This window comes from Acinonyx jubatus, chromosome B4 (assembly GCF_027475565.1).
Source record: "Acinonyx jubatus isolate Ajub_Pintada_27869175 chromosome B4, VMU_Ajub_asm_v1.0, whole genome shotgun sequence".
In the NCBI taxonomy this organism is placed as follows: Eukaryota; Metazoa; Chordata; class Mammalia; order Carnivora; family Felidae; genus Acinonyx; species Acinonyx jubatus.
This window is the reverse complement of record NC_069387.1, coordinates 12,538,456-12,566,352: the sequence shown is the minus strand read 5'-3', so window position 1 is coordinate 12,566,352 and position 27,897 is coordinate 12,538,456. Positions and strand designations below refer to the sequence as shown.

At 49.3% G+C, this 27,897-nt stretch overlaps 1 protein-coding gene across 10 annotated transcripts in view; it reads left to right on the top strand.

Moving 5' to 3' along the window:
- The window catches only part of FRMD4A (FERM domain containing 4A), a 606,423-nt gene that overhangs the window by 444,304 nt on the left and 134,222 nt on the right, over positions 1-27,897 (top strand). For all 10 annotated transcript variants that reach the window (XM_053225322.1, XM_027073468.2, XM_053225320.1 and 7 more), the window contains one exon: positions 16,462-16,556. In XM_053225322.1, the coding sequence (XP_053081297.1) occupies positions 16,462-16,556 (95 nt within the window). The remainder of the gene's footprint in view (positions 1-16,461; positions 16,557-27,897) is intronic.

Sequence of the window (27,897 nt, the reverse complement as noted above, 5' to 3'; positions counted from 1 at the left end):
CCCAGCACACAGCAGGTGCTCCACGGACACTACCACCGCATCAGGGGAGCATATATGTGAAGGCAGCCTATAAAGTGAAAGGTGTCAGAATTCGGATAACACCACAGACCAGCTCCCGCCCCCGACTCAGTGTTTCTGCCCTGAGAATCACAATCCCAGTTGCACATAAGAATCAGCTGGTTCCTGGGCTCCTCCTAGACCCAGTCCGTCAGCCTCTCGGGTGGGGCTCAGGTGGCTCTGGCTTTTCAGGCTTCCCCGGAGGGCCTCATGTGCAGCCGGGGCTGGAAATGTCTAATTTAGAACAACATCCCGGGTGACGTTTCTGCCCACACCTCCTGCTTCCCATTCTGGAGCCTCCAACTGTGAACAAAGCACCAGGTTCTGTTTGGGGGACAGATTTGGGGAGTACGATGGAGAGCCCTTGAGGGCATTTTAATCAAGTAGTTGGAAAGGCCTGCCTGGGATGTCTCCCCAAAGGGAGCCGTCGAAAGTGTGCAGGGAGGGAGTGCAGGGTCCCGGCTCGCCGTGCAGGCCGCCGAGTGGGAGAACTGGCTCCCCTCCCCTGCACTAGATGTAAATCAGGGCAAGGCTCTGTTTTTGCTTTCGCTCTGGTTTATTTTTCCTTCCCCTCTCCGAGGAAGTGAAAGTCTTGAAGGTTATGAACCAAGAGGAGACTTCTCTCGGGCTCAGCCGGGAAGGTCCTGATAGCGGGCTTGGTGAATTCTGTGCATCCGTGCAGACGCGGGGACCCTCCCGTGTACCTCAGCCCTGGTGAACACCCATGTGTTTCCTGGGCATGACAGCTCGTACCCAAGGCTAACCTGAGATGAGATGTTGGCAGAAGTTGGGGTGTGGCAGGAAAACCACAGAGAGAAGTTAGCGGGCATTCTGTCATGGGCACGTGTCGAGGGCTGACTGACCCTGGGCGCGTACTGTCGTCTCCAACTTTACAACATTCCTAAGACCAGTGGTGTTAAACCCATTCTACAGAAAGGAAGCTAAAAGCTGAAAATTAAGCCGCTTGGCCGCGATCCCACAACCGTTCACAAGCCACGATTCCAATCCAGGTGTCTGGCCCCAGCCCCCTCTTGTGTATTAACCTGGGTGATCCTGGGTCCCTAAGGTCCCAGGCGATGCCCAGGGCTCCGGCTGGCAGCTCGTGGGGCCAGTGTCGTCCAGGGGAGCTCTGCGGAGGGGTAGAGAAATCATGTCTGTCTAAAAACCCGGCAGAGACTGAAGACGAGGGTCTCACCTGTCTCCTGCGTTTGTGTCCAGCTGAGACATGTCATGTGCAAGGGTGTGGGTCTGGATTAATTTTTAAAAATCAAAAGTCATGATACCGAGGTCAAGCGTGCATGCACATGTGCACATACGCACACACTCGTACTCTGTACGACCCTGAACATGAACTCACGGGGTGAGACTCTCCTTCTGGCCTCTTATAAGGCGTTAGATGGAACAGCTGGGGTTGTGTTCATGCAGAGCCTCATGCTGGTCCAGGAATAGGTGAAATGTCCCATGCAGGGACAGGAATAGGTGAAATGCAGAAGTGGGAAGCCACCTGCGTATCCCAAACCCTCTGCTCTTTGAACCACGGAATTATGTGGCCAGCAGAGTCAGGACAAGCTCCTGAAACCCTGCTCTCAACCCAGGACTCATTCAACTACAACATGACTTTAGAGAGGCTCCGGGAGGAAGATATGTTATATTTGCATTATCTTTTTTTTCCACCTCCTACTCCTGCCAAGTTGAATCCTTGATTTCTTCGGTGGAGACTTTCAGGCAGGCTTTGAAAGGCAGCAGCACAGACAACAAAATCTCCTTTGTGCTGGTGACCTGGGCCGTCGTCTGACCCTTCCCTCCTAGAAGTGAAGGAAAGGGGGTCCAGGAGTGACAGCTCCCTGCCCAGAGGGCACCCTGCCTAGCAACCAGTGACACTTGTCGCTACGGGGTCACAGCCTGTGATGATTTCTCTCTCTCTGGACTGACAAGCTATTATGAACGTAAAGTGTATTGACTGTGCTCTGGGAAGGAGAAAGTGAGGACGAGCTGGAGGGGCGCACGGGCAGAACCCCAGATGAGCCAGTGCTGGGCCCACACACCAGCAACGGGAGGGGTCAGAGGGTCCCCCGCCCCACACGTGCATCATCTCACAGCAGTCTTCAAGTGAGACGTTGCAGATGGCCCTGCCAGGCCGCTGATTTACTTTGATGAAACGATTTTGACATGAGGAGACAGGCAGGTGACAAAATCAGGCTGGGATGCGCGCCTTCGTCCTGGCTTTCTTCATTCCCTCTGCCAGACCTCCCCCATTTGCTGAGCTCTACTTAGAAAGGGTGCTTGGGGCTGACAGGTCCCTAAGCTGGACCTTCTCTGGAAGAGCCCTCATGAACTAGTAGAGACCCCAGCAATTGTTGGTGCCCCTGACTTTGGCATGCACTTGAATTTGGTGGGCATTAGAACCAGAAGAAGAGATAAGCTCACCCAAGCCTCTGTGGTGATTGAGGGGGCGTTGACCTGGGAATAGAGCCCGGGGGAATGCTGGTTTTTTATCAGTCTGAAGACTTCTGTCGCTGGAACCCTGTATCCCTGCCTCACTGTTCACTCATTCATGGGTTCTTTTTTCTTTTTTTAAAAAAAAATTTTTTTTAACGTTTATTTTTGAGACAGAGAGAGACAGAGCATGAACAGGGGAGGGGCAGAGAGAGAGGGAGACACAGAATCTGAAACAGGCTCCAGGCTCTGAGCTGTCAGCACAGAGCCTGACGTGGGGCTTGAACTCACGAACAGTGAGATCATGACCTGAGCCGAAGCCGGACACTTAACCGATCAAGCCACCCAGGCGCCCCTATGGATTCTTGAATCCATCCATGGATGGATGAACCACATGAACTCCGTCCACTGCCCACTTGGGCCAAACGTAATAGAAATGAACATACGACACCGTTCTTGCTCCCAAGGTGTGGTCATTCTTGGAAAGAAATAGACTGTGAACAACAGTGAGAATGTCGTGGGGCAAGTGCGTCACGAGAGGCGTGTGTACCTCCGCGAGTTGCACCAGCCATGGAGATGCCAGGGCACCAGACAGGCACCAGACGGGGGGTGAGCTGAAGGCAGCTGTCTGCACAGGGGTCACTGCGCAGGGTCCCGAATGAGAGGCGGTTTGGGTCGTGGAGAAAGCAGAGGAGGCATGGAGGCTGTGGGAGCAGATGTGCAGGGGTGAGCCCGGACGTAAAGAGCAGAAAGCTGCTGGGGGCAAAGAGACCCCCTTCTCCCTCCCGCTCTCCCACCTACCCTTCCGGTGGTGGGGCCTCCCCTGGGCCATCTCCTCGGGGCGTGCCTATGGACCCGCCCAAGAGGAAGGGTGGACCCAGGCCATTCCCTGCCTCCTGGCCGACTGCCAGCCCCTCCAGTCCATCCCGCTCAGATCCAAGGGCACTTGGCTCCGTTCACCTGCTTTCACCTGCTTTCACTTTTTTGAGTGTGATTTTTTGAACATGATTCCTTCCTCTCGTCTTATCGGTCTGCAGGAGGCTGTTTTGCTTTGCCTGAATTGGGACTGACTTCACCGTTCTTATGTGGCTTGGCTGTAGAATCGAGACAGAATGTCCATGCCAGACTGCTCACGTCTGACATAAGCGTGGGTTTAAAACCTAATAAAATATGGCCTCCAAAATTTCTGGCCACGTTCTCTTAGGAAAATGTCTAAGACTGCTCCCCAGAATATACCATCCGGTCTTGAGAAACGGTCTTAACGTCTGCTCCAAGCAGCAAAAATGGTGCCTAGCGTCTGCGTCCTGGGCTTTGTCAGGGGCTAGCGTATGAAACATCTCACATGAGCTACGTCTCTTTCGTTCCTGGAAACTGGGTAGAAGACATGTTATCTCCTGGCCCTCACGCATGGAATCGTACGACAGGTTCCTTCTCTGATGCACCTTCCAGGAAAGGGCGTGTGCGTGCACTTAGCCTGCCCCCTCAGCCTGCTAACGAACTTGCCCTGAGTAGCCTGGTACATACAGTCTGGGACGGTGGCAGGAATTCGTTTATCTCCCGTGCCCGATCCTCCCGTGGCCTCTGTCTTACAATATGTTCTTAATCCCCCTATTTTAGGCCATTTAAAATGTTATAAGCCTCCTCCAAATCTGGAAGTGGTCGGGGGCGGGAGTGGCAAATAATAAGATAATATTTTTGATCCGAGAAGGAGGGTATTACGAACGCACACTTTTTCTCTGGACCCTGCGGCACGTCGTCTGTTCTCATCCGCGTAATTAGCGTGATGGGGGGAGGGGGGGCGGGGCCTTTGGCATCGTTGCCCGTGCGACTTTAATGAAACCGCTCTTCGGGAATAAATATTTTTCAGCAAAGTTGATCTTCCCTCCTTCGCCTCCCGGGACACCGGGAGCTGCATGTCTCTGTCACTCCTACCCCACCCAGGGAGAGTGCCTTTCTAATCATACTGGAAATGACGTCCCCAGCAGAGCGCGGTGTATCTCCCCAGCATGTACCTGCCAGCAGTTTGCAGGAGAAACGGGGGAAGGATCCACAGGGAGAAGGCTCGGGGAACTTCCAAATTAAAATGCTGACAAACATTGGCAGGCCAGTGACATGTCTCCGGGCATCTCCCTGGAGCCGGAGCGAGGCTCCTGTCTCTTGTAGCTGGTAACCGAAGGGGCGGGAGGCAGGGACAGGTGTGAGCAGGTAAGGTCCTCCGGTGCATGGAGGCGGGGGCTGTTACTGAGCAGACCCCCGGGAGCGGAGAAGCCATGCTGTTGAGGGCAAGTCTGCCCAAACAAGTTGAATTCCAAGGGAGGTCATCTGCTTTCTGTTCTCCTCACTGCGTAGTGATGGTCCAGTCATGGCTCCTGAGATAGAGGATATGACGGCTCAATCCAGAGAGGGTTGAGATTCTGATCGGAGTGGGTCCTTGGCAAAGCAGTGAGAGGCTCTGTGATTTTTATGGGGATTCAGTTACTGATCGAAAGAGAAAAGAAGAGCCTACTTTTATCGAGCACCTTCCACGCACCAGGCACTGTATGAGTGAATGATCCGGTATTGATTCTCACAACAACTCCAAGCCTCGATATTGTTGTCCCAGGGTCTCAAAGCAACAGTAAAGGTTGAGCAGCATACACACCGGGTAGAATTGTCTTTCCGAGCCCTGTGGCCTGACTCTAAGTCCACGGCTCAGATTTCACAAAGGAACACGTGAACCTTACACCCTCACGAACTCCCCACTCCCACCACTGTCACACTAGAAGGCAGGCCACATCGTCTGAACACCAGCCACGCTCCAGGCAGGGGACGCCTCTTCTCTGCATTACACTGGAAAGGTTAGCAGATCAACCTACCGATCTGTGCAAATGGCTCCACCTTTACTACTGCTCTCTGCTCTGTGGCCACACGGTGCCTTTGCAAGTGACGCTCCTAAGGGCTCCTAGCTGCCGCTGACCATAACATTGACGGAGGGAATGACTGAGGCTGGCCTGAAGCATCATGGCCCCCGTACGTTCCACACAGAGCCCATTTCAAAGATGCAGTTTCAAGATGCTCTTGAACAGTGTTCTTCTCGACTCTTCCCTGAACACCAAGCAAAGAGAATGGGGTCAACGTGCCAAGCCTTGAAGACCTCCAGTTTGATTGGGTCCTGGGGCCATTTCGCCGACTGGAAAAGGAACTAATCTTCCAGTTTGATCCTGGAGAACACACTTCAGCTCCCAATGAGTGTATGAGCAGTTCACATCCGAAATCGTGATGTATAACTCACTGGAGGACCAGACAGGGTTATAATGGGGTTGCAGAGCAGGTTTTTTTTGTTTGTTTGTTTTTTGGGTTTTTTTTACAGGAGCAAATGAGAAGTGGTAGACGTGATGCCTGTGGAAGGGGAAGCTTGAATCCCAGGAACCTCAGCGTCCCCATCTTTGCTAGAAATATCTCAGAATTGACTTGGCAGCTTTATCCGATGGAGCCACGTTGACTGTTGTGTGTCTGTGCTTTCGCCTCAGCGAAACAGTTATTATTTCATTAATGCAAAGAGGCTGCCGAGGAGAGCCACCCTGCAAGGGTGGCAGTGTCCTTGTGACATTGCCGTGAGCGGGCTGGCGTCTGGGGGCTACTGTGTTAATCAGCAGGCTCTCCCTAATGAACACCTGCCCGCCCGCCCAGGGTCCCAGGGGGGGCAGATCCTGAATAAAGCAGGCTCCCCAGCCGGCTGGCAAAAGCACTTTGCATTTCTGGAGGAGCAGTAATTATGTACGCCTGTCAAAGCCTTCCCATTGGGCATCATTCAAATGCACGGATGAGAAAACCTCTGCGTCCCAGGCTGATACCAACCCCAACTTTTCTGAACCTGAGATCAAGCTGTATCTTAGCAGAATGTGGGAAGAAGCCATGTGGAAATAAGAGGAAGAGAACAAGGGGCTACAATAGCGTAGTAGAAAGAATAGTCTTCAGGAATTGCACAGGAACCCAAAAGGGCTGTCCCCCGGGAGTCCCCGTCTCTAGGCTAAATGACAAAGTCTGTCTGTCGGCAGGAGAGAGGACAGGGAGGAGGGGGAGGGAAGCCATTCAAGGAGCCAGTTGTGAGATTGTGACTGTAGCTGATGTCAGGGAGTAAGTCCGTAGGAGGAAGAGGTGCACTGAAATAAGGGTGAGGAGTACAGACACGACACATCTCTTCTTGGGCTTACGAGTCACATTGCCAAAGTACGCATCGTGGCATCCTGTCGAAACCAGGCGACTCCGTCACATCCAAGCACGTGGCATCTGGCCCCACGTCACTCAGCACAGCCACACACAGTCTCTGCCCGGTGGTCCTGTGCTTTAGAGAGCTGGTGGGTGTCATCCTGGCCTGTGGTCTGCTTCCCTGCGAGGCTGCTGTAACACTCAGCTACGGGACCCTTTAGTGTATCCCAGTCTGCCGGTGAGAAACCTTTATTAGGCACCTGCTGTGTGTCAGGCACGGTGCTAGGTTGCAGGGCTATGATATTTCCTAAAACCTGATCCCTGCCCTCCAGGAACTTACGGTCAGGCAAAATCCTATTGCATCTAGAAAAAGCAGCTTCAGTCCCCTCCTGATTGCACTGTTTATGTTACTTGCTGGATCTGTACCCAGTCTTTAAAGCCAAAGCTTTGGAGTCGCTCCCAGACTCACGCCTTTCCTATGCCCTGTTGCCCTTGGGGGGGTTATGACCTTGGGCATGCTAACACTCATAAGCCCCCCGTGTCCTCATTCAGAAACCACTGCAGGATTGTTTTGAAGATTGAATTGGACGATATAAGTGCAGCTTGCAGCCCAGAACCCAGCAGGAGGAGGCCTGCAGAAAATGATGGTGCTGACGAACAGGGTAGGGGGTGGGGAGCAGCAGGAGGGAGAGCCGGGGAGAGGCCAGGAAACCTGGACCTTAGCAGAATGTGTGCAAATGACCGCCTTCTGCCTGCCGGGATACCCCTTGTCACTTTTGTGCTTCCTGCTCCAGAACTTTGTGGCCCTTTCTCAAACAACCCGTATGGTCCCTGCTTACACAGAACCAGAGAAGGGCCCAGGGGCTGCGGTGGGTGCTTGGACCCCAGCCCTACCTGTGCTGGCAGTTAAGGGACCTCCCTCGTCCTTGTAGGTCCGCACCCGCTGTGCCTTCGTTTCCTCCCCTGGAAGTTAAGTGGGTGCTTGGTCTGCCCAGATCTTTATAGGATCGAGCATTCCAGGGTGATCTTGCTGTTCGGCTAAGATCTGCCAGTCACTAGTGTGTGTTTGCCAGTTACTTCTGCAACACGTCCCCCCCCCCCCCAGCTCCCTCCTGCATCAGGCATGCTCTCCCCAGGCTTCTGGTGAGGGCTGACCCATCAGTTTGTGTAAAGCACCTAGTACAGCTGTGGGACAGGGGCCACACCCGTAAACAGAAGCGCCTAATGGTGGCCGTGGCCGCTGCCGGCCATTCCTCAGCTGCAAATACAGCGGTTTGTCTCGGGTCCTCTGGCCGGATGGGGACCTCTACATAGAGATGCTCTCTCTGGCAGGACCAACTTAACTACGGGACCCCTGCTACCTATCCCACGGGCCTGAAAAGCCCCAGAACCCATGCTTCTTCACATCAGCCTGCAGAGAGGAGGTGGCCTCCGTTTGCCCCTGTCACAGACCCCAGGGCCGTGCTCAGAGGGCAGGAAGGAAGCCGGCCTCCCCAGCTAATCAGCCGAAGCATCTAGAGGGTGGCCGGGAAGGGGAGGGCCGCCAGACCCTTGTCCCCGTGCAGAATGACTTCATTCTTTCTCTCCATCACCGGCTCCCCCTCCCCAGGAATAATGGGCAGCCGATGAGCACTGGCCCTGCTTATTACAGAGCCCCCAGGGGCAGGGGGAGGCAAGAGACAGGCTCCCAGCTGCTGGGGAAACAGTAACAGGCAGGGCTTCAAAGAGGCTGCAGACTCAGACGTCTGTGTTTGGAGCCGCCCTTCTGCACCCCTCCCTCCCTCTAGGTTTCCAGAGAACTTGGAAAGAAAGGGCAGAATGACTGCGTTTCTTCCCGCACCTTCTGCCGCCTGCCCAGCCATGGCCGCTGCCGGGCAGGGAATCGCTGTTTCATGGGGGCCCGGCCAGCAATGCTGCTGGCCACCCAGTGGTCCCTGTGCACACAGTACGAGAAGTGGATTGTCCTAAATGGCCTTGGGGAGGAAAGCAAGGGAGGGGTCAGTCTTGGGGCCTTACGGCCTTGGTTGCCCCCCAAGCACAGATGGGAGCCGTGTGATGTTTTCCTTCTTCTTAATGCAATTAATTCAGAAGTGGCAATTCCCTTGATTTAGGATCTATGCAATGCCCCCATGACAGGCAAGGGCTGGAGGGGAGAGTCCCCTGAGTTGAAACCCACTGTGCCATTGACTGACCCAGGGGCGGCTCTGAGAAAGAGGCTTCCCCACCTGGACTTGTGGGTATGGCTTCCTTGCCTGGAAAGTCAACACTATTATAAAGAGAGAACTCAGATACTAATCAAAGATCCCTTTTACTCAAGCCTCAACCAGCTACCCGGGGTAGAGTTTCCTGCTGTCGGGAACTGTATGTCAGGCACTATGGGGGATACCAGATTTTTGGGGTTTCAGTCCGAGCATGTGTGTTAGTTTCTTAAGGCTGCCATCACAAACCACCCACAAACTCGGTGGCTTAAAATCAGAGAAGCAGGCATCTGGGTGGCTCGGTCGGTTGGGAGTCCAACTCCTGATTTTGCTTCAGGTCATGATCTCACTGTTCTGGAGTTCGAGCCCTGTGCTGGGCTCGACAGCACAGTGCCTGCTTGGGATTCTCCCTCTCAAAATAAACAAACTCGAAAACAAATTACAGAAACACACTCTCCCTCCCTCTCTGTGTGTCCCTTCCCCACTCGTGCGCGCTCGCTCAAAATAAACAAACTGCAGGGAAAAAATTACAGGGACATGTTCTCTTGCAGTTCTGGAAGGCAGAGTTGAAGTCAGTCTGTTGGCCAGGCTGTGCCTTCCTCCAGAGGCTTGAGGGGAAAACCCGTTCCTTGCGTCTCCAACCTGCTGGTGGTTTCCAGCCTTCCTTGACACGTGGCTTTGTCACTCCAGTCTTGCCTTCTCCACGTGACCTTCTATGGTGTGTGTGTCCCTATGTCAAAACTCCCTCTGCCTCTGCCCTAGAAGGATCCACGTCATTCATTCAGGGTCACCTGGATAATCCAGGATAAACTTTCCCTCTCGCAAGTTACATCTTTTGGGATGTAGGGTAATACATGTTCCCAGAGATTAGGGGGCCTTCTGCGGGCCACCCTTCTGCCCGTTATAGGGTGCAACAAATCCCATCACACAAAATCCACTGTGTTCACACGGCGTTATTGACAACAGCCAAAACATGGAGGCAGCCCAAGTGTCCATCAACACATGAATGGATAAGCAAAACGTGGCCTCTCCGTACAGTGGAATGTTACTTCGCCTTGAGAAGGGAGGATATTCTGCCACCTGCTGTAACAGGGATGAACCTTGAGGATATTATGCTAAGGAAGAAAAGCAAGGCACAAAAGGATAAATACCGTATAATCACCCCTATATGAGGAACCTAGAGCAGTCAGACGGTAGCAATGGAAAACAGAATGGTGGTTGCAAGGGGCTAGGGGAGGAGGGGTGGGGAGTTGTTGTTTAATGGGAACAGAGTTTCTGTTTGCAAGAGGAAGATGTTGTGGAGATGGGTTGTGTAACAGTATGCCTGATATATTGTACGTGTCCAATATGTTCACCTACTGATTATGCTTCACAGTATTGAACTGGATACCTACAAGTTGTGAAGATGGTGGGTTTTATGAGTATTCTCCCACAATTGGAAAGTTTTCAAATTACATTAAATTCACCGCAGCACGAGAGCCTGCGTGCCAAGGGTGATTGAGGTACGCCTGGCAAATGTTACAGAAATCCGGAGGGAAAAGAGACCATTTGGCGGTGGTGTGGTCAGGGAGGGCCTCCTGGAAGAAGTGGGCCTTGAACAGGATAAATTTACATGGGGAGGGGGAGGAGAGAGGATGGTGTGGGCAAAAGTTTAGGAAGTCAAAATGAGATTGGCGTTTCCCTTACACCAATACAAAAAGATTGAACAGAAGTGAGTTCTTTTATAGGGAACTGGGTAGAGTGAGTTTGCATAGATAAATTGGATCTAGAGTCAAAGGGTGGCCTGAAATACCAGGCTGGCATTCAGCAACTGACACCATTTAGAAGGTTATTATAATAATTCATAGGTGAGCTAATGAGGGTCTGAAATAATAATGAACTTATAGGACACTCACTTGGTGCCAGGCACTGCCTACGTACTTTGTGTAGATCAAAGTGAATTCATTTAATCCTCAGAACAGTCCTGGGACGTGGGTACAGTCACCATCCCCATTTTGCAGCTGAGGAAACTGAGGCACAGAGAGGTTAGGTAACTTAGAAACTGACTGGATTTGAGAGATCAAGGTGGGGGTACAGAATGGCTGTAAAGCTTTGCAGAATAGGTGGATAGACCGTGAGAAGGTTGGGTGGTTTTTTTAGAGAAGAAAGAAACTACTTTTAATAATGACATCAAGGTGAATGTTTTAGGGCAGGAATCCAGTTCCTGGATCTTGCTGGTGATTTTAGAGATGAAGATACGCTCAGAGAGATTATAGTTTGTCCACGAGCGTCTATCTGGGATATAGTCGTGTTGAGTTTAAAGAGACAGTATAATATGTGAGCAATGGTGAAATATTGTGGGGAAAATCGGAGTGGAGACAGGGTGCCACCGATCATCCAGTTCCTCTCTCTGGGTTGTGCCAGGGTGGCTCACAGAGGTCACTTGGAAGGATCATCGTCTTGGGGACATGCCTACAGCACTTCAGAGCCCTGCATCCGCAGGAAGTGTTCTTTGATCGTGTCCCACGTTGGGAGGCGGACCAGTCATTAGGCAGGGCTCGTTCTGGAAGCCCCCGTGTGCCGGGTCTGAGCACATTTGCCACCGGAATAGTCCAGAGCCCTGCGGAACTGAGATCGGGGTGGCAGAGTGAGACCACAATGCCAAAGAGCTACCCTGCCCTTTCCCCTGAAGAATGTGACCGAAACCCAGGCTTCTAAGCCCCAGAAAGGCCATCTTGCTAACATCATGAGCAGCTCCATCAGGCAGCACATTGTGAGAGGGACATTTACAAAGAGGTTCCATTTGTCATGCATAAGGAGGAATAAAAACGTAGAAGGACAAATGAAAAAAGAACCTGAGGAAAAAAAAAAAATGCAAAGGGGGAAGCTCTCGAGTGAGCATAGTTAATTACAGACTGGGAGGAAGCCAGACTTAAATGCACTGACCTCATCAGGCCAGGACACCCCAGTGACCCAGAGCGGCCGGCTTCTGACCTGACATGCGCACAGCTTGCCCGGTATGTCCTGTAGGGCTCGACTGGGCCACAGGCTGCCTTTCTGTCTTCGCTCCCCGCCTGGCCCCTGCAAAGCCCCACGAATGTTTACAGTGCAAGTAACCAGCAAAGTGCAATCAGCAAGGCTTCTGTAAACATCCCTTCCAAGTACATCATGGCCCAAAGCTTTGTGCTTACCAGCAACTTTCTCTAAACGAGTTTAAGAAATGTTCGGAACCATGTAGCACATTAATCATCATGGTGTCGAGGTGGGATATTGTCTCAGGTTGCAAGATCAGGAAATCACAGAGCTGAAGCCTTAAGTGGTTTTTAAACCAACCATACAGAGAATTAGAGAGTAATTGATACGCTGCCTGAATCAATCAGGGTAGGCCGGGTTATGCTGGGATGACACACAGCCCCAGACGTCACAGGGGCTTAACGGTGCGGTTTGTTTCCCGCTCACACTACACATCCATCAGGCCCGTGGGGCCGGAGTCTTCCTTCTCACCGATGCGGCACCTTCCTGCGGCCGTGTCGCCGGTCACCGTGACAGCGGAGGAAGAGAGTGTGGCTTCCACAGGAGCCTCAGATTCAGGAGCTGTCCCCTCCGCATCTTCTGGGATCTGTTATCTTCCCCTTCAGTGCCTTTATTTCCCTCTTCGTAAACTGTGGCTAATAAATTTAGGCTTTTCACGGAGCATGGCACATAGGACCTCTGATAGCCTTTGTATAAAAGTAACGGGACTCACCCTTTTCACTTTTTAAGCAAGATATGCATACGGTTCTTTAAAAGAGGTAGTTGGAGGCGACAGAGGTTATCCTGGTGGTGCGGCTAGAGCTCAGAGCCTGGTGGTTGCCTTCAGTTTACAACTCACCGAGAAAATTCGTTTTCTTACTGCGGACAGGGTTGTGGTTACAGGGTAAATCACAGGGCTGTGTCACCACAGAGCAGCCACAAGTCCGTCACGAGGCTCCTAGAATGGCATCCATTACTCTGGTGATTTCTTCAGCATGTCAAGTCCGTTCTTAAGCTCTCAGAAACATGATGGTTCATCCTCGGGGGAAGATTCACATTACCCGAGTTCAAAGTACCGGTGTGTAAATCCATAGTGTGAGTGTACTGGCTTCAGGTGAGTGATATCACCCTCACCCACACAGGGCCCTCAGGGCACAGGGGCCTTTGACTTCTCACCCAAGAACTGAGTCAGCAGAGGCAAGATGGCAGAGACGTGATGCACGTGGCCCTTGAGTCTGGCCTGACTTTGTCTGGAATCCTGGCTTTGCTGTGAGACCCAGGACGGCCTGACTAATCTCTCCAAGTCTCAGGATCTCCACTGGCAAAAGGAATGATAGACTCTTATGCTAGATGGTAAGGCGGTCATATGGGAGAGTTACTCAGCACCATATCTAGGACTCAGCATTGCCTCAGTGAATTCTTCAGAAGGAGTGGCGTTAGAAGGAGAGTTACATGGATGAGCATTTCATATCGTCAGCTAGAGTAACTCCAGGCCTCCACGTCCGCCATGTAAACGGCCTTACTTCCGGGGCCTCAATATTCAAGGCCTGTTGGCTAAGACCACGTTTCCTTCCCCCTGCATTCCTCTCCCCACACACACCTTCCACTCACCCCGCCCCTTCCATAGAACGATTACTACGCTTAATCATGTTCTAGAAAAAACTATACTAGCCCTGAGAGTAATTCTTTCACTTCCTGGGTAAGTTTCCGTGTCTCTGATCAATTCTGTTGAGATGTTGGCTTTAACGTTTAACTCTCAAAGGGAAGGAACTACTACTCCTGTCATTTCCAAGTTTGGGCCAGAAACCTCCCCATAACCCCCAAGAACCCACAGTAATCACCCCATATTGTAAGACCAGTGTGACCCAGCGTGCTCACCTCCCCCACCTCTGTCCCACTTACAACAATTGATTTTAAGTGACTTTTGCCACTTAGAAAAAACTCGGGTCCATTCTGAGTGCAAAGAGATTTCTCACCAGTCAGGATGCTTTTCCATATGTGACACGGGTTTCACAGGCATCCCGAAAGATTATCAAAAATGTTGTGAGCATTAGCAGGGGTCATAGAAATCCCGTGACGGCTTTGAAAGGAATGGCAATCATTTGGACAGATAAAGTATGGCGCCCAGCAATTAAAAAATCTGCAGTAGTATCTTCCAAATTCAGGCATGGCCTGTGCATCACATGCTCTGTATCTGGGTGGCCGGGGACCCCCTGGTGCTGGCAACAGCCTGTACCTTCACGAGCCCTGTCATTCCCAGGCGCTTTCGTCAGTAAATTGATGGTCACTGAGGCCCACAGGCTGCCACCCTGTGAGCCCAGGAGGGAGACAGCAAAGGGAAACCATCTGCTTTGGCTCTTTGAAATGCACACCAGCTCATACTCTGTGCCCCTGGTAAGCACTCCTTATCGGCAGGTGCTGCGTGCTACTCATTTCTCTGTGCCCTGCAGGATTGGTTAGTGCCCGGCTCATGTGAGATGGTCAGTACGTTTGCCGAATTAAAGGAAGTGTACCTGTATTCGTCAGTTTGGGCTGCCGTAACGAAACACCACAGACCGGGGGAGCTTAAACAACAGAAATTTATTTTCTCACACTCTGGAGGCTGGAAGTTTGAGACCAGGGTGCCAACCTGGTTGAGTTCTCATGAGGGCTCTCTTCGTGGCTTGTAGACAGCCGCCTTGGCCGCCTTGGCCCTGTGTCCTCACGTGGTGGGGAGGGAGAGCGAGAGCAATCTCTCTGATGTCTCTTCTCATGAGGTCTCTGATCCCATTCATGACCGTCCCACCCTCATGACTTCATCTAACCCTAGTTACCCTCCCAGAGGGGCCACCCCCAAATACCACCACAGTGGGAATTAGAACTTCCACATATGAATTCGGTACAGTTCATAGCATCACTCAAAAAGTGAAACAAGAAGGCGCTTGGGTGGCTCAGTCGGTTAGGTGTCCGACTCTTGATTTTGGCTCAGGTCGTGATCTCGCTGTTTGTGGGATGAGGGTCCATGTCAGGCTCTGCGCTGATGCAGCCTGCTTGGGATTCTCTCTGTCATTCTCTCTCTGCCCCACCCTCCCCCTTCTCCCTCTCTCTTTCAAAATAAACTTTCTTTAAAAAGTGACATAAGAGCTGAAACTGTCATGTGACTCTTGGTTGACATGTCCCTTGTGCACTCTCCTAACAGAGAAACTCAGCCGAGTAACCAGTAGAGTGGGAAATATACTTGGGAAGGTGTATCGATGGGCATAAATGCCCACACGTGTATACACACGAAATAAAAAACACAAGGTTTTCTCTTCTGGAATCTTTGGTTTCACTCTGATTGGAGACCCAGCATGTATGGCTGGAGTGCAGTAATTGTCAGAAGGACCATGGCTTTGCAGATACCTGATCTGGAAGCTGATTTAGAAATAACTACTCCCATTAGCCACATGTCTCCTTCAGATGGCCTTTCCCTCCTCTGCCCCCACCTCACAGCCTGGCGCTCTGAGGTCATCTCGACCACAGTTGACCAAGGGGAACGATGTATTGACCATACAGCGTCTACAGTATTTTCATGCCAAAAGTTCTGGCATGCTCTTTTGGATTGGCAGAGATGTTTATTTGTTTTTTTAAACTTGTTAAAATGTTTATTTATTTGAGAGAGAGGTACCAAGCAGGGGAAGGGGCAGAGAAGGGGGGAGAGAGAACCCCAAGCAGGCTCCGTGCTGTCAGCGCAGAGCCAGATGCAAAGCTCGAACTCAGAAACAGTGAGGTCATGACCTGAACTGAAACCAAGAGTCGGTGCTTAATCGACTGAATCACCCAGGAGCCCCAGTTGACAGAGATGTTTAAAAAAGAGTTTATGATAAAAAACACTCTCATCTAAAGACTTCTCCTTTGGAAAGGCAGCTGGAGGGTGAGTTTGTAATTTTTCTTCAGTTCTACTCCCCAGGTTCTTTGACCTTAATTTTAACATTCCTGGAGGGAGGTACTTTTATTGTTTGGATTTAAGACTGTGGAGCATAGGGGCGCCTGGGTGGCTCAGTCGGTTGAGCGTCCGACTTCGGCTCAGGTCATGATCTCGCAGTCCATGAGTTCGAGCCCCATGTTGGGCCCTGTGCAGACAGCTCAGAGCCTGGAGCCTGCTTCGGATTCTGGGTCTCCCTCTCTCTCTGCCCCTTCCCCGCTCATGCTCTGTCTCTCTCTGTCTCTCAAAAATGAATTAACGTTAAAAAAAATTTTTTTTAATAAAAAATAAATAAAATCGTGGAGCATAGAGGCACCTGGGTGGCTCACTTGGTTGAGCATCCAACTTCAGCTCAGGTCATGATTTCACTGTCTGTGAGTTTGAGCCCTGCATCCAGCTCTGTGCTGACAGCTTGGAGCCTGGAGCCTGCTTCAGGTTCAGTCTCCTTCTCCCTCTGCCCCTTCCCATGTTCTGTCTCTCTCTGTCTCTCTCTCTCAAAAATAAATAAAACATTAAAAAAATCACTTGCATTGATGTCCTTGAGCTTTGAGACATTCCATTTAAAAAATTACATCAACCTGAGATTGTGTGTCTGAGGATGAGTCACCTCTACTCACTCGTCCCTTTTCCATCTCATTCTCCCTCCAGCCCAAGCTTTTGGCCAAGGAGCTGCTGGACCTCGTGGCATCGCACTTCAACCTGAAGGAAAAGGAATACTTCGGAATAGCCTTCACAGATGAGACGTAAGTGCTACCCCGAGCCCTCGGATCCTACAGGGAAAGTCCCAGCTGTCAACAGCGGAATCTGCTTGCAGGCCGCTTGGGTCCCGCGGTATGGGGTCAGTCCAAGTTCATCATCCAAATTTCAAAGACCTTGTGATCATGCCTGGAACGGCCAAAGGATATAATTAGGGTGATGCTAATATAAAATTATTAGGTAAACTAGTTCTCACAGTCAAGCAGGTTCGTGTTCAGAACTGAATTGTGTATTTTTTCTAAAGGGGATTCGAATGGGTTTGTTTCCTATTAAAGTTAAATGAAAACTTCTGGAAATTAAATATTTTCTCTCCAGTGTTAGAGTAACAATAACAGGAAATGAATTTGATGATAAATTCAAATGAAAAGTATCTGTGCGGTTTCACTGTCTCGGCTGAAGTCGAATATAAAAATCGAAAATTCGTATCATCCCTCTGGTGAGAAGTACATTTGTTTTCAGTGGTTTTCAATTTGGCTCTGTGAAGTGGCATTTTGCAACACAAGTAAGAAATATCTTTACTAAAATTTCAATTTCCTTCTTAATGTACTCTTTGCAAAAGAGAGTGCCGGCACAGATTCCTAGAGAAGATGCAAAAAAGGAAATGGTTCATGATCTTCTTCGAAGACCCTTTGTGTACACACACACACACTCACTCCCTCTCCCTCTCTCTCTCTCTCTCTCTCTCTCTCTCTTCCGAATATTTGGAATTACAGAGATGATTTGCTAGAATACTGGCAGATAAGGGTTAGGTGAGTCACTGGACAAGACAGTACAGGGAAGGCCAGGCCCCACCAATCCAGATGGTGCCATCAAGGCCAGACAAGTTCAGAAGCCGGGACAGGAGGCGTCCACATTGGGATGAGCATAGGTCATCGGCTGTATCCGCACATGGGTACATTTAGCCTCAGGAGCTGGCCATCTGATTTATTACCTGAATCGGACAGCATGAGTCAAAGGGCACATAAACTGGGACCATCTTGGACTGAACTGGAACATTTGCCTGCCACACTGGCAGCATTTCAGGCAGAGGTGTGAGCAGGTTGCAGGCGTGGGGAGCAGAGCCACACGGTCCTCAGGAAAGCCGGGCAGAGCCAGGTCAGCCTGTCTCCTGGAGCCCGTAGGGAACTGAGCAGGAAGGAAAGCCGGAGTGTTAGTCCTGGTCTAGAATGATCACTGGGCCTGGAAGTAGGACCAGTAAGCACGGCTGGGAGCTGGAGGGCTCTGGTGGGAAGGAGCCAGCCCGGTAAGAAAACAAATCCTTTAAAACAAATACACACCGAGAGCGTCCACTTTCACAAATGCAGATGTTTTCTGCCCCTTTTCCTGAGAATCACTGTGAAACCCTCTAAATTGCTTTTCATGCATTTCACTAATTAGAAGGAAACCAGAAGTTCCAATTAATCATATCCCATTGTTCACGTCGCCCAAGTATGTTTACTCTTGTTAAAACATCCGTGAACTCTCCATGAGTCCCAATTAGACTTCCCTTTTGAATGAACAAGAATCATAGAATGAGCATGTTGTGCCAGGCCAACGAGGAGGAAATACTCCTGTTGAATGTTGCACATCACTGCCTGAACAGCACGGGCTGGAAGGAAGGTAGAAAGTCACCCTCCTCCCGAGAGAGAGGACAGCACGAAGCCGCGCGGTGCCGAAAGGACAGTGGGAGCCAACAGGGCAGTGCACTTGGCCCATCAAACGGCCCGTCTGTTGTGGGACTTCGCGTTCCTGGTTCTCTGGGCTGGCCAGGAAAGCGTGAGTGTGCCCCTGCGTGTGTAAGTGTGAGGCCAGGCTGGCGGAAAGCGTCCTGCTCCCCTTGAGTGATGGGATCGGAGGCAGTCCTGGGGAGGATGTGAGCCATCCTCTGGCATGGGCAAGGCAGAGCGTAGCTGTCACCATCCCCTTCACCCGAGGCCGGGTAGGAGGGCCCATCCAGCGAGTGTAGGAGTGGGAGGCAGCTGGCAGGAGCTCGGTGGGCGAGGACCGCGGCTGCCAGGTGGGCCTGACTCACTGGGAGTCGGCCAGTGCCGGGGGCCCATGAAAATCAAGAACAGGGGCCCCCGAGGGACCGGGACGAGGAGACAGAAACAAAAGAATAGCCATGACTCAGGGCATAGTCAGCTGTGGCCTGGCAACACCTGGGGCCAACAGATGGCAGCTGATGTCCTCATTCATTATCGGAACTTTTGTCCTTTTTCCTGGTAGGAAAGAGGTCAGCTACCACCAGAACGTAGTGCCTGTGGCTGAGACCCGGCCTCGTTGGTGGTCATATGAGGTCATATGCTTCACTCTGGGCGCTTCCAGACTAACACAGGCTCTTTAATAAAGTGTGTGTGAATTGTGGGTGTGTACTCTGATGTGGAGTGTGTGTATGTGTGCACACGCGTGTGTGTGTGTGTGCGTGAGAAAGATTTATGCAGGTGCACACCGTGTCTCATAACAAAATGAAATTGAAGTTTTATCTTTTATTACGCCCATGGTATAGTCCATGGGTTTGCATATTTCCTAATGCAAACCCAGCAAGACTAACATTTGGAAAGTGCTTATGGGCCATAAAGTTCTGTACCCAGTGCAAGGTACCACGGGCCCTATCATGATTCCTTACGGTAGAATATACGACTTGTAGGTCGTATGTTGCCCCTGAGCCCTTTAATATTAACTGCCGTTGATGACATTTTGTAGGATCTACGTGGGGCTGGAGAAGAGCTACATAAAAGCAAAATGAAGACAGGAGATTGGAAGTTTCTCTAAGCTTTTCTCACACCATAAGTTGTATCCTTTAATGAGGTGCCTAAGTCCACAGGACACGACTTTGTGCCAACAGATATTTAATATTGTCAGCTAATCCGCACTTGTGCAGTGTTAGTACTAGCTTCGCCTTGTCCTCTTCTAATCCAACTCTTAACTTTTTTATTTTGAAAGAATTAGGCTCACAAGAGTTGGCAAAGTGAGCACAGAGTTCCTGTATACCCTTCACCCAGCTTCCCCAAATGTGAATAGCTTACCAACTGTGTTACATTTCTCAAAACGAAGAGATTACCATTGGTGCTAGTATACTATTGTTATTGGTACTAAACTATAGGCTTCATTTAAATTTTACCAGTTTGCACCAATGCCCTTTTTTCTTTCTGTTCCAGGACCCAATTGCATTTAGTCCCCTTTTATTTTATTTTACTATTTATTTATTTGTTTGTTTGTTCATTTATTTTAAGTAGGCTCCACACCCAGGATGGAGCCTAATGTGGGGCTTGAACTCACGACCCCGAGATCAAGACCTGAGATCAAGAGTCAGATGCTTAACCAATTGAGCCACCCAGGCGCGCCTCCCCCGCCCCCAACACACCTTTTATTTTTTAATGACTATTACAGAGAGTTATCCATGGTCATCTGTAAATGGCCTGAATGCTGGTGATCCAAACAATGACATTTTGGCAGCCTTTAAAACATTCTGAAACAACCTCAGAGCCCAGCCTCAATTTGGTCTTAAAATAATTATGTTTTGCTAGAGTCACAGTTCTCAGCTTTAACTGCACACTGGCGCCTAACAGGACATTTTATAAAATCCCGGTGCCTGGCCCCCCACCCCATATTCTGATTTAATTGGTCCGGCTGTGGCCTAAGCATCAATATCTTTCAAAGCTCTGCCATTGATTATTTAAAGTTGCCAAGTTTGAAAACCCCTGTTCTAGAAAGACAGGAAAGTTGGTGTGAATTTTCTCTGCTTCCTCCTATTATCCAAGAAGAGAAGCCGAGTTCACTCACACTTTGAATATCTGGGGTCACATATGACCAATTATGTCATGACACACGCCAGGGACCTACACAATTACAGGCTCTCTCCGTCCCGGGGAGACTCGGGAAACCTAACGTTTAAGAATAAACTCATTCAGATGTAGTGTTTCCATGAGCACGTATGGTATAACTGAAATGTTCATTTATGAGTCATTGGCACCGTCATTTCAGGAATGTTCTTTATACATTTTATTTTTTACTTATTTCCTTGCTGTTTTAACACCCAAGTTTTGTTTGGTGTTTTGTTTTTGCTTTCACAGCCCGTGGTTCTGGGTTACATAATTTAAATCAGTAAAGCCGTGTTTTTAGTTATCTGATCTGTTTTCGATCAGCATTTTGTTTCCTCTGTTTGGGTTCCTTTTTATAAAATAGTCTTGTTGAGGTGTAATTGGTATACAAAGAACTGTATATATTTCACGCGTGCAGTTCTGTGATTTTGGACATATGCCAACATCCTTACGACCCAGGTGTTTAATTTTTTTGGTTAACTTTTACAGTGTAAATTGGTGACAGAGGATCCCATCATCAAAAGCTCCAAATAACTTTTATCCTAGGGATGCCTGGCTGGCTCGGTAGTTAGAGCCTGTGACTCATGATCTCGGGTTCGTGAGTTCAAGCCCCACAGTGAGGACAGTGCATACTTACAAAAACAATGATACTATATTTTAAAAAACAACTTTTAGCCTCTTTCACAGAAATGGTCAAGCATACCCCAAGCTGAAGGAATGATTGTCAGAGTATATTTAAATTTTAATTTGAATCTCCTCTGATAAATATTAAGAATGGTGTGTCAGATGCAGTAAATGAGTGTTCGTGTCCTGAAAACCTTGAGGTAGTATTTAGAAAGCTGAGGGGGAAGGAAACATGTTTTTAGTCATCATTGCACATTTTAAAAGCCAGGTACGGCTAGAATGTATTTTCACATACCAATTAAGAAAATGACTAGTTCTCAGCCTCTTATTTAATCACAGACCCCCTTTGAAATTTGTTAACAAGTTACATTCCATTGCCTCCACCAAAGTTTATACACATGATAATTTATGCTTAAATTTTAGAGGGTTCACAGACACCATGAAGCCAGAATCCTAGCATAAGAACCAATTAAGGATTTTTTTCTTTTAACAACATGCTATGTTTCAATTGATCACATCATTGATTGGTACTATTTGCAGAGTCTGATTTGCCCAAATAATTTAGGTCTAAAGCATCCGACTGGAAATGCATCGGTGGTCTCAGTGCTGGGACAGTGGGGAGACTCCTGTGCTCTGTGGTGTCCTTGAGTTCTTACTGTTGTTACTGGCATTGGCGGAGGCGTCTGAGAAGGGTCTAGCTGATGAGTATTCGCTCTCAAGCTTATCTACAATTTTAAAATAGAGGGGACGCCTGGGTGGCTCAGTCGGTTAGGCGTCCAACTTCAGCTCGGGTCATGATCTCGCGGTTCACGAGTTCGAGCCCCACGTCAGGGTCTGTGCTGATAGCCCAGAGCCTGGAGCCTGCTTCGGATTCTGTGTCTCCCTCTCTCTCTCTCTCTCTGCCCCTCCCCAACTTGTTCTCTGTCTCTGTCTCTCTCTTTCTAAATAAAATAATCATAAAAATAAAGCAGGAAAGCAGCTTTCCAATTGCAGGAAGATACAGCTCTGGGAAAGTAATTTTACAAATAGGTTTTCAAATTCCCATTCATTAAATGCTCTGTCCCAGGAGACTGGGGAGAAAAATCAGCACCAGGACTTCTGTGCTTGGGTCGTAACTGCTCCTCCTGGGAACCTGCATTCAGCGCTCATCACTACCTTGGCGATAGCCCATGTAGACATCAGACATATGGCAAACCACACTACCTTCTATTTAGTGACCAGAGAAGGGCTTTAGAACTCTTCCTGTGTGCAGCTGAGTTAAATAAAAAAGAATGGGGCAATCTGAGGAGGACTTAGGGATCCATGCTTCCTCCTGACCTTTTCATTCCCAGTGTGAGCTCTATGGTGGAGCTCAGATCCTGGAGGTAGGCGAACAGTAAATTCAACTGTGGAGACTGTTTAGGGCAGGAGCGATAGTCTATACGTGGATGACAGTCTCCCACTGACAACCATATTGATCGATGGGGCATATGTGACGCTGACGTAGTCATTCTTTAACCAGCGTTTGTTTAGCATCCACTGTTAAGCACTGGAAATACAGAAATGACTAGCCTTGACCTCTTGTAGGGCTTGTATTTTTAGTTTAGGAGGTAAATAATCACATATAATGTAGGAGGTGCTATAAAAGAAAATTTGGAACAGACTTAAGGAACATAGTATAGCAAACACATCCTCTGTCAATAAAAAAAAAATCAAAGCCATAAAGTCAGGGACTGAACAGCTCATTATTTACTCATCTGTTTTTCTTGATGCGCATCTTAATTTCTGTCTCTCTCTCTCTCTCTCTCTCTCTCTCTCTCACACACACACACACACACACACACACACACACATTCACTCACACACTTGAAGGCCACTGCTTGAGAGTTTCTAGCTAAACCATTCGCCCTGAGCTGTCCTCGATGAGAACACATACTTCCGACAAAGGATACGAACTAGCTCAACATTCTTCCATTTGAAGAGAGCTCTGTCCACTCCCCCCCATCCAGTGAGGTCTGTAAGAATTTCATGCTCTTGCCGTTAGCCTTTTTTGGAAACTCATCCCATGGGGAATGACCTGTCTACAATAAAGACCTCCCAAAGGCACAGCATATTGTTCTTCCTGGGGGTCCAAAAAGCCATCAGCTCAGAGGGACTTTGCACACACCTCCACCCTCCAGTAGCACTCTATAAACAAAGCCCTCCTTAGGGCCATCTCTATTGAAGGTGTCAACCCTCCTACCAAAAATCCATTTGTATTATATGTAGAAGCTAAGAGCAGTGTGTTAAATGAATGCACCCAATTTCCGTTGCCCGGAAGCCGTTGCATATTTATTACTGACCCAACGGTTTGACCTTCTGCCACCATAAACCAAATGAGTGTTATCTTGCTCAGCTTTAAAGATAGTTATCAGCCAAGCAGTAACATAAATACTCTGAGTGTCTGCTGGGCATTTTATTTTTTTATTTTTTTGCTTTGTTATTGGTAAATGCTCTGATGCGCATTCTCAAATGAAAAATCAATGGGAATAATGAAAACCAAGCCATCAGACATCTCTTAATTAAACTGAATAGAGAAAATGGTCCTTTGACCTATTTGTTCCCCATCCCACCCTGACTTCAAGAGAAAAGAAATATTTGAGGAAGGGATTTGGTGCCAAGACAGTGGGGTGTCACCTAGGCAGTGAAACGTCCTGCACGGTGAGGAGTCCTTGGTACTGGTGGCTGTAGCAGATGTGACTTTGAACCAAATACGAGAGCAGAAAATATGTTCACAAACCCAAAATGGCGGCCTGGAGTTTCCAGTTTACGTTTTAATCCATCTTTTAGCTTCTGCCCAGATATCAGGCAGTTATCATAAGGGACCTTGGGTGAGTCACCTGTCCCTTTAGTCTTGCCTTTGTAAGCAGCTTGCAGTGAGGAGATTTTTGCAGGCCCTTAGAATGGAGTGGGCCAGCTTTCTTTCACCTAGGGTCCCAGGGCTCCGGGTGCGGGGACCTCCACCTGTCCGTGGTTATCAGAACTCCGCATGTGTGTGCGTCAGACCACACATCCTTCAGTTGTGGGTTGAGGAGTTCAGGTAGAAGAAATGGAGAAAAGGAGTTCATTTTTCCTCAGAGGCTGACTATTCAATTTGGGTGGATTCTGGCCTTCTCGTTCTCTCTGCTTCCTGACCGTTTTCTTACTTTCTAGCTATTTAATTGCTTGGTAACTGCGAAATCAATATATGGCTGCAAAGAAAGGAATTTCCAATTAAATAAACCGCCATTCTTTAAAAAAATATTTAATGTGAGGCCGCCTGGGTGGCTCAGTCAGTTAAGTGTCTTGACTCTTGGTTTGGGCTCAGGTCATGATCTCATGGTTTGTGAGTTCAAGCCCCCTATCGGGGGCCCCATGCGCTCAGCACAGAGCCCGTTTGGGATTGTCTCTCTCTCCCTCTCCCCCCTGCCCCCCGCCTTGTGCACTTGCTCTCTTGTTCAACATAAATAAACTTAAAAAAATGTAATGGAAGGAATGAAATTAAAGAGGGAATCTCTTCCTCAGTTGTCTGCTCTCAACACAGATGAAGAAGGGCAGGTAGCAGCCTCAAGAGTCGTATCCAAGTAACACCCGCGTCTGTGTCTCCTCATGGACGGCGACCCCACTTGGGGGCTCTTCACCGGGTGAATCCTTCATTCCCCCTGAGACCCGAGTCGAATCCCCAGCAGCCCGTGTGGTCAGTAATGTTGAGCCATTGGGCTGGGCTGTGGATTGGTCTTGTGAGGGTCCTTGTTTAAAAAGATGGCTCCTGCCAGACCCTCGATCACAGATTGTTGTCAGGCAAGAGATTAAAATTTAACTCTGCCTGGGCGGCGGGTGGATCGCTCTTCTCATTTTTCTCAGATTCTCTGCTAGTTTGGCATCCATACGTTCCAGAGCCAAACAGCCAAAGCTGTTGGCACCTCCCCTGTGACCCAGAGCCCAGCCCTGTGAACCAGCTTCTTTATAGAACTCTCGCACGCCGAGCCAGGACTGCCCCTGCCCTTAATTAGTTCAGGGCCCGGGACCAGACGGCTGGGGACAGCCCCGATGCCTCAGAGCCTGCCAGGATCATTGAAACCAGCCAACCCGAAGCCATTCCGCCTGCCCTGTCTTGCCTTTCCCATGGAAACCCCAGTAAGGCTCTGAGTTCTCCTTATTCCTTGTCTGCCTCGTAACCAACACGGGGGCCTCCCCCCCACCCACCGTGGGCCTGCGTGGCCTGGTGTGCCTCTCATGGCCAGGGGAGCTCTGGATAACATTCAGCTTGGTTTTCAGCGGCGTTGACCTCTGCGTTGCCTCTAGGTCACCTTCGTAAACTGAGTTGCAGGCACAAACCCATTTCGGTGGCAGTCATCCCATCGAGGAGCACCTGCCTTTGAGCACCTAATACTTGTCAGGCACTGTGCTAGGTGGTGGGGATGACTTTTTTTTTTAAGGGTTGAAAACTTACCCCTTAGAGGTAAGGTTTATATATTTTACATAATTGCTTAAGAGTGTGCTGAATGCTTTGTAGATGACATGAACAGAACCCTGGAGAAGTTTGAAAGAAACCCCAGATTGAAGCAACGAAGGGAGACTTCTCTGAAAGACCAGAACTCAGCCTTGAACAGTGGCTAGTGTTTGGATAATGAGGATGGAGAGACTATTCCAATGAGGAGAAACAGCATAATGAGAGTCATAGTATAGAGCATGCATATAGCATGTTTGCAGGAGACTGAGCCTAAAGAGAAGATTCTGGGAGATTTTAGACACTTTCAGAGGCAGGAAGAGAGTGGCTGTAACTTATGAACCAATTATTAGGGGTAATATTTGTGTTAACACCTTCTATACACATATTTCTACCTTATGAGGTAGGTCTCTGTTTTTCAGATGTAAAAGGCCTATTGGGAGACAGCATACTCAGAGAAAGTTCCGTGGGGTGTGGAAAATACAGCAGCTCGTATGCCCAGGATGGGTGCTCCAGAGGGGAGCTCAGCTCAGGCTGGTGTGTGGTGTGGGAAGGTGGGTCAAGGAAGGTTTTCGGGGGGAGGACACAGGAAGGCTGGGTCTTGAAGGGTGGGTCAGCCTTCACTTGGTGAGGAAGGAGGGGAAGGACATTCTACAGAGGAAGCAGTATGAGCTAAGTCACGGAGGTTTGAAACAACATGACCCCGTGGGGCATTATCTGTATCTCAGGTATGACCTTGGCACCCAGGCCTTCTGTTTCCAGATCCCATGTTCTAGTCGGATGGGAATTTACTCCACCTTTCTGGAAGAAGTCGATCCAGTCATTTGGTTTTGGAAACTTTCCCCCCATTATTTTCTGTCCTTACTCAGAGAAGAGTAACCAAAACCGAAAGGTAAAGGTAATGGGAAAAAAAGAAAATGTTTTTCTAGGTGGAGATCTTTAGGAGGGAAAAGAGCCAGAGTTCCCCAGGTGGACGCTCTTCAGAAGCAGATTCAAATGCCCTCTCTCAAGCCACGGCCATGGGCTTCATTGAGAGAGGGATTTTGTGCAAAAGGTGCAGCCTGAATGAAGTCTTCAAGTGGAGGTGGAAACCTCTGGCGTGTTGCCTGCCTTGCATTTGTTGGAAGCAAGCAGAAGCTTGGAAGAGCGAACATTTTAATGCCCTGAGTCAGGCAACGTTTGTCTCACTTTATCCACGGAGTGAGTCCAGCCTTTCACACATGCGCGTGTATCATAAACGTGTTCCACAGCATCAGGCACCTTAGGGAGGTTTTGTGTATCAGTTGGGTCTATTCAACACGAGTTTCCTGCGTAACTGTGATTATAGGGCGCTGTCCTCCAGGCTGGTACACTGAGATTGGGTCATGAGAGGGGAGGAAAAGGTGGACCCCTCTGCTCATATGTGCTCTGTGGCTTTGCCTCACTCTGCAAAGCCCACTGTCCTCAGCGGGGCCTCCCAGGCCCTTCCCTCATCCCTTTCTCCTCACAGGACCCCAACACGTTAGATTTGTTCCCACCACAGGGCCTTTGCACGTGCTGGCCGCACTGCTTGGAACATGATTCCCCTTCTCTTTGCTAAGTTGAGTCTTACTGTTTTTCAAATCTCACTGAAACGCCAGGCAGTGCTTCTAAGATCCCAGACTCCATCAGGTCCTTACATGTTCTCGTTACTCATGATCCTTGTACCGTAGGTGTTGGGTCCTAATACCATCCCGATTAGTAATTCTGCAATTAATTGGAATAGCGGTTGTCTGTCTCCCTATGAGAATATAATCGTGAGGGGAATAGGGATCATGTCTATTTGGGTCACTGCTGCATCTGCAGTCCCTTTTTCAGAGAAGGTGATTAATATTTACAAAAAGGAAGACGAAAGGGAGAGAGAGAGAGAGAAGGAAGAAGCACACAAGCGACTCCATTTGTGTGTCATCAGATGTCTCTGTGGTTCGCTGTTTAAAATGGCTTTAACGAGGTATAATTGACATGCAATAAACACACGTTAAAGAGTACAGTTTGATAAGTTTTGACATGTGGCTGCACCCATGAAACCATCACATCAAGATAGTGAACATGTCCGTCATTCCCAAAAGTTTCCTCTTGCCCCCCTAGGAGCCCTCCCTCCCACCTCCCGGGCAACCAGCGATGCACCGTCTGTCACTGGAGATCGGTTTGCACCTCCTGGAGTTTTATAAAGACATAAAATCCTTTTATGTGGCATCTTCCACCCAGCGTCATTATTTTGAGATTCATCCATGCTGCTGTATGTCAACAGCTCACTGTCTTTATTGGGGCAGAGTATTCCGTTCTGTAACTATGTGATGCTCATTCCCCTGTTGGTTTACATTTGGGTTATTCCCAGTTTTGAGCTGTTGCACGTAAAGCGTCTGTGCATCTGTCTGTGAAGGTCTTGGCGTGGGTATAGCTTTCCTTTTTCTCAGGTAAATACCTAGGATCAGAATG